The sequence below is a fragment of the Clarias gariepinus genome, chromosome 14 (assembly GCF_024256425.1).
Source record: "Clarias gariepinus isolate MV-2021 ecotype Netherlands chromosome 14, CGAR_prim_01v2, whole genome shotgun sequence".
Lineage (NCBI taxonomy): Eukaryota > Metazoa > Chordata > Actinopteri > Siluriformes > Clariidae > Clarias > Clarias gariepinus.
This window is the reverse complement of record NC_071113.1, coordinates 29,456,009-29,471,325: the sequence shown is the minus strand read 5'-3', so window position 1 is coordinate 29,471,325 and position 15,317 is coordinate 29,456,009. Positions and strand designations below refer to the sequence as shown.

The following is a 15,317-nucleotide window of genomic DNA, read 5'->3' as shown; positions in this document are numbered from 1 at the left end:
AATAAGCTGCATTCAAATAATAAATGCTGTGATATTGGAGAAGAAAATATTCCCCTTTTTGTTGTCCCTTTTCTGTCCAATCAGAATCTAGGACAGTTGATTTTTTAAATTATTATTATTACTAAAACAATCAATGGTTGTTTTGAAGATGTTTAGTGAGAATGGATGTTCCTGCAGTCTGTGTGCAGTTGACTGATGTGTATCTGGTCTCTGTGTGTCTCAGGTGAGTTCATGGCCTAACCCCAGGTCTTCAGCTTCCTCCTGGGGGCGTGGCTGTCCAGCGCCCCGTCTAATTACACAGGAAGTGCTAACAGCTTCGCCGCGCTAAACTGTGGCCATGCCGGCTCTCGCTACAGGACCGGGCCCTGACACAGGTACAGTAACCCAACGTATTACTCCTGGAGATTTTCTAGAACGTTCTCGTATCTCGTGGAGCGAACGTTCACACGAATGGTTTAATCTCTTCTTTTTTTTTTAAAGAAAAAAAAAGTGCTCAAGAAGAAAATGTAGGCAAATTATGTGCATTTAAAATGTAAAGTTGAATAAAATGCTGATTGATAAAAGAACAAAGCGCTACCTTTGGGCGGAAACATAACACGGCGAACGTTGTGACCTGGGAAGCTAGTTGGGGGAGGGGCTCTTCTTACATGAGGTCACATTATGGTGGGAAATCGTGTTGGCTTTTTTGTAAAATGCAAAAATGGATAAAGGACAAAAAGGAAGAGAATTTCTACAAATGACTACAAAGTGATTTATGTGCAATAGGTGTCCTTTAAGATTTTTAATAAAGATACGCTTTTAAAGATATAATAATAATAATAAAAAAAATATTAATTTAATTTTGTACTTTATATTTTACTCACACTGCTACTGTCGTAGCCACACACCATGTCCTTACCATCTATGAATTTTATATAATTTTTTTTTTTATAATTAATAGTTTACAATTTTACACAATAATTGTACTTTGTATATTCGTTTTTTATTGTTATTCTACGTTTAATTTTTTACTTTTTTTAAATCTGTAAATTTCTAAATTTGTATATTCCATCTCAAATTTTTGTATTCTAATTTATTTTTTTATTGAAAATTTAATCTTTAGTTAAATTGTATTCTTCTAGTGCTGGTTTTCTTTTATTTTAGTGAAATCTTTTTTGTTTATTTTATCTATTTAAATTTTGATATAATAATAATAATAATAATAAAATAAAAGGAACAGCAAAAAGTAGTTTTTAAGATACTTTTAACGTATATTATTCTTTCACCCTTCCATAAGTATTCACCCCCATGAACTTGTATAGTAGACTTACTGGGATTGTATCCCATTAGTTCACACCATGTAGCCCATGCTTTAAAAACAAACAACAAAACAAAATAAAAAAAGAGCAGGATTAGCAAAATTATTTAGAAAAAAAAAAAAAAAGGCATTTTGAATTGTGCAACTATTCACCCTGTTACTATGGAAACACAAATTTATTCTGGACCAGTCAGTCTGCTCGAGCTGAGTTAATAATTTTGATTCGAAATCAATTTAGATATAAAAAAAAAGGAATTACTTAAAATGTCCCATAGCTTTTGTAGAGACTACAACCCACTTCTATCTTTTGCAAATACTCGAATTTTGCACGATTATTATGCCACCATTTTCCTTGAAGTTTAGGAGGGGTTACTGCAATACCGGACTGGAGTGCGGAACAGACGATTGGCACAGAATATTGATATTTTCATTTTGGCTGAAATAACAGCGCTGAAGTGGTATAAGTGAATTTTAACACGCTGGAGTGGTTTTAAGACAAAACTTCATCTTTATCCTTTGATCTACTTTTTCCATTTCTTGTCTGTGATTCACTCTCCGATTACCGAACAGGGAGTGTATTTGTCTGAGCACCAAAGAAGGACAACTTAGTGTAAACAAGGCGTAAGGTACTCAACCTTACAAAATGGGATTTCTTTGTATTAATAAGTTAGACAGAGAGTTCTGCTGTACAGAGAGACACACAGACATGGACGTGGGCTTCAACCTCAAATAATAATAATAATAATAATAATAATATCACTGATTACATTACAGATTAGCAGATTATTTTTAGATTTAACTTTTTAACTATTTACGAGGATTTAAAAATGTCCTGTGAGATACTTTTTAATATCAGTTAATTGATGGTTAATTTCTGGGCTGGAAAAACGCAAATGGACGCTTTAAATAAAGTACTTTAACCGTCAACGATGCATACTAACGCTAGTAAAGAACCAGGTTTATGTGTGCGAGCCGTGACATTTAAATGATCGACAAGTTAAACAGCATTTCAGTGTATTAGAAACTTTTAGGAGTTTGTACATTTCAAAGAAATCTAGCTTGAATCAAATTGAATCAAAATCGATAGTCTGGCTCTGAAGTATGGAGTGGTCCTGTGTGTGTGTGTGATGTGATCTCAATAAAAAGTGTGGTATATACACCATGTTCCTGCAAGAACCTAGAGTGTGTAACCTATCTGAACAAACAGCATCATGAGGACTAAGGAGCGATCAAACCTAATCCAGGATGAGTTTCTGGAAAACGGATCTATCAGGGTTTGAGTTAAAATCAGACACGACCCTGCCTGGAGGAGGACGTGGACATAAGGCCGGTGAGGGAAGAAAAAGAAGCAACCAAGAGGCCGAGGGTCACCCTGAACGGGATGATGCCACCACCACCATGCCCCACAGCCGTTCTCAGCCTGGCGAGTCCTGGGTTTCTGTGACGCGTTTGCTCTTTGTGCCAAGTCCAAAAAGTACAATTTCATTTTTCATCTCATCCAACCAGAAAACATTTTACACAGGTTTCATCCAACATGCTTTTTTGGAAGAATGCTCTATAACTCTCCCATAAATCCCAGCGCTGTAGCGTGTCCAGACTGTTGTTGTCCTGTCGACAGGTTCTCCCGTCTGAGCCGTGGCTCTCTCCGGCTTTTCCACAGTTACCCTTGGCCTTGATAATAAAGGAGTTCTTAGGTACTTGATCTTTTTTTTTTTTTTTTTTTTTTTTTTACTTTTAGAAATCATCATGGGACTCAGCAGTTTTGTGGATGAATGTGTGTGTGTGTGTGTGTACGTGTTCTGAAGCCCTCGGCTGGACGCTGGACGTAGAGCTCGTCTCCAGGATCCACACTGTGCTCCAATTTTTCTTTCCCTGGCCTCCATCCCGCTCCTTCTCTTCCCTTCGGAAAGTACACTTTAATATGTGATGGTGATCTATTAGAAAATAATAACGAGCAGGGATATAAAAGCCTGATGGATGAGTGTCGGGTTGCCGTGAGACGTGCGGTGCGGTCGCCGCGCTCCTCTCTCGCTTTCTCCACACACTTCAACAAACAGTCTGGAAGCGTCAGCAAACCACCAGCCTGATAGATTGAGACTGTGGCATACGGTGTGTGTAAAACTCCAGCCAAACCTGTTACCATAGTAACCACAAAGTTGCTCATATTTAATACTTGCTAATTGGACTAACATCATAGCTTATCAGTTTTAAACCACAGTGTAAATGATGAGAATTTATTTAGACGTGACCTCACAACCTGAGCTTGTTTCTACATATGATTACCATGACAACCACAATTAAAAAAAAAATAAAAAAATCAGTCAGCTAGCGAATTAGCATAGCATGCAGGTTGAAGGTTCTGCAGTCTGGTGGCCAGAGATCAACTTATTTAGACAAACTATGTAATGTGCAACGTTACAAACCAAACTCGTGTGTAACGCCGCCCATAAATTTGTTTAGTATGTAAGAGCTAAAAGTAGGCTAACTACTAGAGATGAGGAAAAAATTCAGCTATGAACCACGATCCTTGTATGTGCTGATTCACATATCGGCATATTGACTTCAAAATCGATTATTATTGTTATATTTTTTTTAACTATTTTTACATGTATAATAGAGATGAAGCGGTCGATCAGTCAGTCACAAGTGTCAAAACTCCACGACATCGCAACATCAAAGCCACTCAACCCGCGCGAGACTTTTGAGGCTGTAAAATGGAGTCGTTTCGTTATAATCCTACAGGTGGCGCCCTCTGAACTGTGTACACGTTGTCATCCCATGTGGTAGTCCTGAATTATTTTCCAAGTTTGTTTAGAAATAAAAAATATGGCGGAGGACAGAGATGCACGCTGCTCAGTAACAATGTAGCTTTACGTTTGAAGTTAAATGTTAAACTCTTGTATTTGGGGTTAGTTTGTATTTTGAGGTTAGTTTGTAGTTTTATTGTTTAAATGCTGCGCAAGTTTAAAACCTGATGGTATAAAAAATTTGCTACATTTAATTACTCATTAAACCTTTTAAAAGGTTTAAAATTGTAACGAAATCGTGAAAAATGTAATAGCGAATCAGGATATTTATAAAATCGTGATACTTATAGAATCGGCACTGAGGTATCAAGATAACATCGTATCGGTAGATGTCACTCAGTCCTATTTCTACTAACTTTTTACTACTAACTAGTTTCTACTATATAACAATATCTGAGTCAATCCACATCCATTATTTTCCGACTACAATTTTAGAAAATAGTTTGAATTAATATTATTAGCCGTGCGACCTACTGTAGCTACTTATCATAGCATGCGGGTTCAGCCGCCACGTTGCTTGTTGGTTGAATCTCTTTTATAGGATGTGAGAGCTTTTTAAGATTTAACATTGCAAATGTAGCTTGTATCTAGCCCCACCCCCAAACCACTTAAAAAAGAGGAGGGGCCATGTCCTTCCTGGAGGCGGAGCTAATTTAATGAGCCTGGATAAAGAGCGTAAATTGGTGGTAACCTGAATTGTCTTTTGTTATAAGACCCAAATTTTTTTTAACTCCTAATATTTCAACCTTGACAAACACACACACACACACACAGTGGGTTGTAGCTTCTGTCTACATGGCAGGAAACTGGGATTTAATTGTCAAAACCTAGCATAACGTTGATCAAGGAGCGCTGGCATCGCGTTGTTTTCCTTTCCTTCTCCTTCCCTCGCTGACTCGAGCACTTCATCCTGCCGTCTTTCTCTCGTCCGCGTCCAGCAGCTCATCGGGATTGTTTGAGATGCCGGTGTTTGGGTTGGAGTTTAGCTTTCTGACGGTTTTTAATTGCACTCGGTTGAGTTTTTTGGCCCGCGCACCGCCAGGAAAGGGAAAAAAGCGCGTCTGCGCGTGTGAGCGCTCGGACGGACAGCGCTGATGTATTTCCCGTCAGCCCTCGTGTTTCCTGCCGGTGGTTTGGAGGCGATCCGGTTTGGATGCGCTGATGATCCTGATGTCCATGTGATTTGTTTTCTAAAGCGGTGCAAGAAAAACATTCGGGTAAGTACTTGACCTGAGTGACGGGGTTGGTGGGAGTGTGGAGAGGCGGAGTCAGGACAGCAGGATATCGTGGGGCTCTTTTGTTCATTTGCATAATCATAGATGTATGTCTTGGTAATGAACTGATCGTTTAGTCGCTTTCTTACATAATACAATCTAATTGCAGTATTTAGTTTTTGGGTTTACTGCAGTCCAATTCTGTGTGTTATTGCTTGATCAATTTCTTGAACGAATCGTGTGAATAAAACACTTGAGGATGTGCTGTTAAAGAAAACTAATCAACAATTAAAATCATGTGGTGATGTCATTTCAACCAAATACAGTTCAGTATTCAGTAACGCGAAACAATGTTTCTCCGTTCTCAAGGTCCCACATACTGTACAACATTAATTAACACCATAAATGAACAAAACTAGTCAATACGAAACATAATAATCTACCTAAGACAACAAATAAACACCATAAATAAACAAAACTATTTAAGAACTATACTAAAAGACAAAAACGAAGTGCGCTTGTGCACGTCTGCAAACAAAAGTAACCCAAGTTTTTAACTCACAAACTTTTCACAAGTTCTCAATTCTGAATTCAGAATTCTGATTCACATTTTTTTAATTATTTAAAGCAAATTTTATTTGTTTAAGGTTAAAATTAATTTAAAGAAATTATTTAGAAATTTCAAAAGGTGTAATGTTTTTTTTTTCAATTTGTTCTATTCAATCTGTTTATCTTTAAATTCAATTTAAACAAATTATTTAGAAAAGTAAAAAATGTAAAATCGTGGAGTTCCTTAAAAATGTCCCACACTTCCTTGCAGAAAATACAAACCACACCTATCTCCTATAAATACTTGCGTTTTCTGAAATTATTTTGGGTTAATGGAGCAGTTGACGCAATACCACCACCTATTGGGCTGAAGTGTGGAGCAGAAGACTAAAAGGAATAAAAAGCTTCCTTTCTACAAGACATGGTGTTTAAACAATCAATAACGTAGGTTCCACAGGATTTCAGTCCTTAGTAGAAATAGTGTGTGAAATTGTATTTTTTAAACTTAAAATTAATAAATATATATTGAGACAAAATCAGACAGTGAGCATGGGTGCGTTCAAATAAAAAATTCTCTCTGATTCACGGCTTCACCGTGAAGCCGATCTATAAAACACAAGAGATTTAAACCTCATTTAACCAACGTGATGGTGAGAGGAGCTCGGAGGGGAATCGGCGTCCCCGTGACGCGAGCGTCTCCACGGCTGAGGTTTTATTAACCGTGTTAAAGTTTACCGAGTTATTCTGAGCCCGCGCTTCTCTCCAATCACAATAACCGCTAACACGGCATCGTTAAACAGATAAAGCGCTCACATACAGACGGCCTGGAGAGAAAGAGAGAGACGTGGAAATATGGAGAGAGACAGAAAAGGAGGGGGAGAGTGAGGGGGGAAAAGAAGCAAGAGTGAGACAGATAAAAAGCAAGAGTGACAGAGAGAGAGAGAAATATGGAGGGAGAGACAGAAAACGATGAAAAAAAAAAGATGTGACAGAGGGAAAGAATGAGAGAGAGAGAGAGAAAGAATGAGAGCCTGAAAGAGAGACACAAGATAGATAGATAGATAGATAGATAGATAGATAGATAGATAGATAGAGAACAAAGAGACAGAAAGACGAACAAAGAGCAAGACAGGAATGGGACAAAGAGAGAAAGAGAGATCTGAGATCCACACAAAGAAAGAGAGAGAGAGAGACATCACAAAGACAGAGGGATGTGGTGAAAAGGACAGAAAGAAAGAGATGGGAAGAATCAGGGGAGTGAGAAGACATGGTGAAAGAGAGAGACTGAGTGGGACAGAAAAAGAGGGAAACGGAGACACCGAAAGAGGACTTGCAGAAAGCTATCAGAACAGGTTCTCTACCAGATACTCTGTATGGTTGATGTCAGTTTGTCTCAGTGTGTCTTATTGTGTCTTTCCGTCAGTGTGTGTGTCAGCAAGAGAGTATGTGAAACAGGTGTGTGGTTAGCTGTTGGTGTTCTCTGCAGTGGACAGATAGAGAGATCAGACAGGGACTGATGGAGAGAGGGAGTGGGCAGGGACAGGAGCAGAGAGAAAGAGGGAGATTGAGTGGGCGGGGACGGGTGGAGAGAGGGAGCGCACAGGGGACGGTAGAGGAGAGAGGGATAGAACAGAACCAGATGAATTAATTTTTTTTCCCCAGCTGACAGTAGCCTAGATTTTTCCACTGCAGTGAAAAGAATTCTGATCATCTGGGACCCGGGGACAGAACGAGGGAATGATGGAGAAAGAGGAGGAGTGTTAGCTGTGGCGTGTGCTTCAGGAGGAATTTATTGATTTCCAGCAGTTTGTTCTCCTCCCTTCATATCGCTCTCTCTCGCTCTCTCTCTCTCTCTCTCTCTATCCCTCTCTCAGGAATACATTAGTGTAATATAAGGATTTGTTGCCACTGGATGATCTCCCTGTTTCCACTTACATCAGAAAGAAAATTTCCACTTTATTTGAGTGAATGCTGAGCGGGGGACGGGGGGCGGGGGCCGGGGGCCGGAGGGTGGGGGGGAGATGGACGGACTGTATAGACGGAGTGAGAGAGAAGAAATTGAATTTATTTGCGTTATGTTTTTACGTCTCTCATTCAGACGTATAATGATGGCCTCCTCGGTCCAAAACACACACGACTCTCAACAGGTAGCACGTGCGAATGTACTTGATGAAGACGTTTCCACATGTGGACAAGCCCTCGTGAGTAAGAACTGAAATGGAGAGATCCCGATCTAACAGCTAAATGAAGTGACTGGGATTAAATAATCGTCTGGAACAGTTTAGTAGACTTGTTGTTTTTAGCCACACCCCCTCGTTTGATCGATACGGTTCCTTTTTGTGACAGAACTACAGTCAGATCAAAGCATATTCTTGTACAAGCTGCTAAAGGACCCCATGTTGTTAATAAATAAAATTAATTCAAATGTCCCAAAGGAGCATGATGCGTATGTTTTCGTCCATTAACAGACTTTTTAATTCCTTACAGTTCATCAGTTGCCTCTCTTTGTGAACCCTTTAAAGTCCTGTGTAGAATCCTACAAAAGGATTTCTTTTAGAACCTTTCTTTAAGGCTAAGAACTTTATCATAATTCAATAGTTGAGAAAGGTTAAAGGATCCCTATTTTGCAAAATTCACTTCTAAGTCATGTTCAGACATTCCGATGTTCAAACAAACCAAAGATTATTTTTGTATCGCCCAGAGATTACGCAAGCCGATTAGATTTCCCTCCATAATGTGACATCATATAAAAAGAGCCCCTCCCCTGCTTGTTATACAGCTTTAAATTTTTCTCAGGGGAGTGGCTCAGTGGTATCTCATTTACATAAAGACACAGAGGGCGATTAAAATAAAGGTAGTTTAAGATATGATAAAAAAACCCATTATCAGACGGTATTTTTCACACACACACACACAATATACCGGACTTGAAACATTTTATACATATATAATATCTGGTGCACTGTAGTATCTGTTCTTTTCTTTCATACCCGTGAGCTACTTCCGCGATTTGTTTGCATCTACGAATTTTCGTAGAACCGCGGTCCGTTCGTATCTGCGGAAATTTGTAACTTGAATGTTTGTAAGTCGGGGACGTTCTGTAGTAACTTGTGGCCACAATATGTCTCCGTGGTGCCACAACGTGAATGAAGCTTGAAACTCGCGCTCTTTCATGGTGTTCTAAAGATGAAACGAGAGAGTGGGGGCGGGGCTGTGCAGAGAGGCAGAGGAAAGTAAGGGCGGGGCTTCAAGGGAGAGTAAAACCAGTAAAACTGTTTTTTACTATAAAAACAATTGCTATCGTGATGTAACCTGGAGTTCGTGCACTTTACCCTGACATGGGTTTGTACGATGGTGAACTCCGGGTTTCTCTGGTGATCCTCAGAGTCTGCTCTGAGAAACCATGTATATGTTTTAGAAACAATGCTAAAGAATAAAAAAAATACTTAATAAACTTTCTATAAATGCCTCAGCCTTTAAGTAAACTTGAGGACAGAGTGTCCATGTCAAAGTGTGAAATCTGGAAAAGTGAGATTAATGTTGGAAAATTCTGTGCACGTGTGTGTGTGTGTGAGAGAGAGAGAAAGAAAACATCAGACAGCGGTACTGTATAATGAAACCTCAGAGATTACATTTTTTTCCATTTCTGAATTCCTGGAAAAACAGGAAGTAGTGAGACAAAAGAAGGAAGTGAGGTGTAGTCTGGAACAGGTCACTGGTCTACTCTTGAGATGAACTCTCATTCTGTATACAGTGTGTGCATCTTCCAGTCAGGTTCGGTGTCATGATTACGGTTTATTGGCCAGCGTACACGGCTAACTAGTAACTCCTGAAGGTCGAGTGGGATTATTTGTAATGCCTTAACTTCCTCGGAAGGTTCCATCAAAACAAGACGGTGAATTAACTTAACAGATTTCTGTGAGTGCAGATGTCTATTGTGGGTGTTTACTCTACGTCTAGGGTTTTATTTCTGATGAAAAAGGTATAGTTGTCAAAATAAACCTGTTACAGTATACAATCTTTTTGTTGTTTAAAATGTCTTATTGATGAGTAGTACTTTAATAGATGTTAGGCAAAATCAGTGTGAAAATCTTTGCTTTTTGGGATGACCGCAGCATTAATAAGTCGAATTGAAGACTTTAGGAGAAGAAGAGGAGTGAGTCTGGAGTCAGTGCATCAAGAGCCACTACATAGGAAACGGGCTACAACTGTGGCATTCCTACTGGCATCCAACCACACCGGAACCAGACACAACGTCAGATGTGTCTTACCTGAGCTAAGGAGAAAGAGAACTGGACCGGTCCAAAGTCCTCTTTTTTTTTTTAGATGGAAGTAAATTTTTAATTTGGTAATCTACCTACCCTAAAGAGTCTAGAGAAAAAGAAAATCCTATGTTGCTTGAGGTCCAGTGTGAGGTTTCCACACAGTCTATAATGGTTTGAGGTGTCATCTGCTGGTGGTCCAAAGTCAATGCAGGAGATCTACAGTATCAGGAGATTTTAGAGCACATCATGCCTCCGTCTGCTGATGAGCTTTATGGAGATTTCATGCTCACCTGACCTGGACCCTATAGAGAATCTCTGACCTGGAAGATAAGAAAGACCCGAAACAACTATACAGATGGGCTGCTATCAAAGCAACCTGGTCTTTTATAAATAACAAATAAACACTTAGCAGTGTCACAGGATAACTGCATTCATTTCTCACCACATTGATACAGTAATTCATGTCAAATCAAATTTTGAAACAAAGTTAATTTTTTTCACAAACTTTTTTCAATATTTTTTCCCCTGCACCTTGTATAGGTTATTATTTTAACAATCATGATTCAATTAATTTGTTTATTTTTTTAAAAGTATGAAGCGTGTGTGTGTGTGTGTGTGCGCGCACTGACCGTGTGTTTCCTGTACTTCCTGTGCAGGTCTGTACGAGCTGTTGTCAGCGCTGCCGTCTCAGCTCCAGATGTACGTAAAGAGTGCAGATGATCGCTCTTTTCTTCACACCATGTTTAGCGCCCGGAGCCTGCACACACTCGTCAAGGTGAGCGTCTACCTGTCCTCTGTGTGTGTATGTGTGTGCACGTTTTGTCTTTGAGATTGGTAAAATAATGATGAAGCATATAAAGCGAGGTTATCTCTATGGAATAATTGTTTTCTTTGTGATAAATTCAGTTACGCTTTACTAGAGTTTATTATAATTTTTTTAACACCACAACAAATTGGAAACATTTTTAATGTACAGTACTGTTTACACTTGTGCTTATCGCTGTATAAAATAAGTTTCTGTTCTTACTGTAGATGTAACTCTGACAGCGGCGTCTCCTTCCACAAATCTTAAATAAACTTCTCCTTACCACGATACACACTCTTATCACCCATTCATGTGCACCGTTCTCTCTACACGTCCCTGTGAATGATCTGTCGCTATAGAAACTATAACAGTATCGATATAGACCCAGGTCATGGTACAGTGTGTTTTACGGTGTAGTGACTGGGTTATACTCTGGAAATCTTTAGCCGTGATCCTTTTTTTGATCTGTCCATTCCTTTCTCCCCTTACACATACTAACACACTCATTATTATTACACTCAGTAATACAGGAAATTCACCACAATCTGCACTTCCACTTGGGTCAGGTGTTGAGAGATCCTCAAGAGATCCTCCATTACGGTTCCCTAAGAGAATACTACATGCATATGTGGGACACCTGCACAATCTGTAGTTATTATGTGATCTATAACACAAGTTCATATCTTCGAAAGTCCGTATGTAAGGGGACTTACTGTCGACTAATTCAACAAGCTCCAGCAACGAAACATGGTGTTTCAGCATGGAATTCCCAGTTAGGTTCTTGACCATCATCCATCAAAGCTTGCGTTTTTTGATTTAAACAAAACCTAAAGGTACAACAACATTGTGGTGGCCAGTGTAGAGGAAACAGATTTCTCTTTGCACTTTAAGGAAGGTGGATGTTTTTTAAAGAGAATCATTACCGGTGACGAGACACGGATTCATCACTACGAGCCTGAGAGTAAACGGCAGAGAACGGAAACATCCTCAGTCACCGACCAAGAAAACAAAACACAAAAAAAAAAGGTCAAAAGTCGAGCATCAGCTGGAAAATTCATCAACGCTTACAGTTTTCTGGGATTCTCAAGGCCCAGAAGTATTAGGACATCAGGAAAAAGGGACACCGCTCGTTACAGTGAGACGCTTATTGAAGAGCTGAAGACTAAACTTTGGATTAAACACGGAGGACTGATGTACGAGGGTGTTGTGACCTCTGCATGCACTGTCGAGGTGTTAAAGCGTCCTCCCTATAGTCCTGATTTCACTTCGTCAGACTCTCACCTGTTTGGTCCCCTAAAAGCAGCCCTATGAGGACGACAAGTCACTTCTGATGAAGAAGTGAAGACAGCGGTGCATTCGTGGTTTGCAGCTCAGGATAAAGCTTTTCTTTTCCTTAACGAAAGAACACGAAACTTTTTTGCCTCAACAGATGGATTTTATCCAAAAAAAAGATGTATTTGTCTTTTCAAAGTTGAGTAAAATTCATTCTACAGTCAGAGTGAGGGATCATTTTTGACTCACCCTCATATTACTATTATTAGAGCTGATGTGTTCGTTGTGTTGTCCTGATTCATTTCACCTGAAGACTAAATTGCTTATATAAATTTCCTCCCAGTTTCTTTCCCATTTTTTTATTAAATTTTTTAATGAAAAAACGCATTACAGATCTCCACCACGTTACTCTGTTAGCAACGGCGCGCTCCCTGGAATCCAAAATAAATCCCATAAAGAAACACAAGCCTTCTTGATTCGCTCTCTCTGGTCTCGGAAAGCTCCAGAAACAACATATATGTTCTCCATTCAGCAGACGTCGGTCTTGATTTAGCCGCGTTTCTCCCACCTCGATGGGGATCGTGTTTCTCACAGATAGAGATTACTGCTGGATAACGCGAGCGCTCGAACCTTTACGCCTGTTTGGGGAAATGTGTGATGATGAAAGATATTAGGCCAGATTTACCTTAAGAGGGGAAAAGGGGGGAGAAAAAAAAGGTCCCTTGGTGCCGCTCATCCTCTCGTACACTCGGACCGTGAACTCCTCCGCACGCGGTTATAAACAGGTCGCTTCTATAAATTCGGATGAATTAGTAGCTTCAGGAAAGGCCACTTGTGCCGTAAACGCCAGCCGCGTCTCAGGGTTGTTTACAAGCCAAGTATTGCGGAATGCTAAAAGCAGACCGACCTTGACGAGGGTTCTCCACTGGGTTATTTTGGCGGGAATCGCATTTTACGCTCAACAGTCGTCTCATAGTTAAGCGATTTATTTGCGCTAAACAAACGATCGCGCTAACGCTTCTAGCTCATCTCTTGCGTAGCAACTATTTTCTCTTGTGGGTGTGGCCTGTTGTCATAGGAAAATAGGAAAGGGGCGTTCAAGTCAAACGGGGACTGGTGAAGAAATTTCCTGTAGATGAAGATTGACATTTACAGAAGATTTGAAGCACAGTGCATTTCACATTTCTTATTCAGCTCGATTGATTTTCATATCGGAGTCGATTCGTGTGTCGTAGCGTGCTTGAGATCACTTCTTCAAGCAGGCACGGTTCCAGAGCCTGAACGACTGAGCTCTCACCGATCAAAATGGACCAGGCTTTGGGGTCGATCCTGGGGCCCTAATGTAAAAACCCTGCAGTAAAACATTTGCCAGTTAAGGAGTTTGCAACAAAAGCCAGTTAAGGAGTTCCTGGGAGGCCGAGGTTTCATCATGGCTCTGTTGTACTGAGAAAACGTTCTACCTTGATGGTGTCCAAGCTCTAGTGAAACACTGGGATAAGTCCATTAGTGTAGCAGGGGATTATAGAGAGAATAAGAGTCTTTACTCTCAGAATTTTCAATTGTGGAAAATTTTCATTTTAGGAAAATTTTACCTAAAATGCTTCATGGTGAAGAAGGTGGTGTGGTGGATGTTTAGTGCTTGCAATGGCGCTCCAAGCGTCTTTCGCACAAGGCGTCTCGATGTGACATGGCGTCTGTGCGCTCTGAGCGCCGAGTGTGTACCCTGCAGGCGAGGTGATGAGGTGCTGATTGATGGTGGCGCTGCTCTTGGGCCCGCACCGTTACCCGATACTCCTGCTCCACATGGTACCCCGAGTACCCACATAAAAGGAGGTGAAAGTCATTTCAGGAGCACGGATGTAAAACAGGAGCTCTTCCACATCGTCTGGACTGCATGCTCTCTCTCTCTCTCTCTCTCTCTCTCTCTCTCTCTCTCGCACCACAGCTTTGCTTGGCTTTTATTTCTTCACCCTGTTTTGATTTGCCTCCATTTTTCTTTTCTGTGTTATTTTCCTGCTAACCTTCCTGATACGGATCACCGCCGTGTATTTTCTCCTCCATCTTTACCCCCGTTTCAAAGCGCAGGGGTAAAAATGGTTTCAAAGCAATTCTTTGGTCATGTCTAATTTTCTTTGTCTGCCTTGTTTTTTTCTGATGTGGATCTCGGTTCTGTTTTTCTTTCCCCGCTTGTGTTTTCAGCGCCGCCATGTTTACTCAAAGAACCGGTGGCCATCCGAGGACTCGTTGTCCTGGGCCCAATGAGAATCAAGGATTTATTGCAGCTCCGCCCCTTTTTGCACCCTGAACTCCGACTCATTTTTCATATCAGTTCTGTTTAATGCTGCGGTTCATTTATTCCTTCTGGTCAGGTTTACGCAAATATTAAGCTTAGCGGAGGATAAATACACCAGCATCCACTTAGCTCGGGCGGAAATTTACAAACGTTTGCGCTGTTGTTTCGGCTTCTCTTTGATGCGTCTCGCTTCATCAGCAGGTTTTGTTTTAAGTATAAAAAGCTTTTCTTTTGGACTCCACAGAGAATGAACAAAGGCAGGTTTTGTAACTCTAAATCGCGGTTTGTTTTTATTAGTAAAGATGATCATTTGTGGATATCTTGGACATAATTGCAGACAAATAGTCGATAATGTCTAAGTTTGCCTGAAAAATATCAGTCTGAAAATATTTGCCACTACAATTATGTTTAATATGATATTAACATAAATTTTTTTAAATTTGAATCAACTGTGACAAGCCGATACGACATCACGATACCCTGGTACCGATTCTCTTTATATTGAGATTCTGTATTTATCACTATTTTATAAATATGATGATTTTATGTATATTACATTTTCCCCCCAGTATTGTTAAAATTTTTAATCCTTCAATAAAGTTTAAAAGTTTTATACCTGAGCTTTATTTAACAGGTTCACACCTGAATTGAACATGGGTAATCAAATGTAGCTTGTTCTTTAGAATGTTATAACATAACACACAAAAGATTAGCGATTTACAACTAAATTAATTTAGTTTTTTCTTTAGCGGCTATAAAGTCCTTCTCTAAGCAGTTTATTTATTTTATTTTTTTTTGCTAAAGTTCATAAGGTT

General features: G+C 39.9%; 1 protein-coding gene across 2 annotated transcripts in view; it reads left to right on the top strand.

The window, feature by feature from the left end:
- mpp7a (MAGUK p55 scaffold protein 7a) overlaps positions 1 to 15,317 on the top strand; it is a 115,359-nt gene that overhangs the window by 27,067 nt on the left and 72,975 nt on the right. For both annotated transcript variants that reach the window (XM_053511588.1, XM_053511587.1), the window contains exons 2-3: positions 224 to 374; positions 10,789 to 10,907. In XM_053511588.1, coding sequence (XP_053367563.1) covers positions 338 to 374; positions 10,789 to 10,907 — 156 coding nt within the window. In that variant the 5' untranslated portion in view covers positions 224 to 337. The remainder of the gene's footprint in view (positions 1 to 223; positions 375 to 10,788; positions 10,908 to 15,317) is intronic.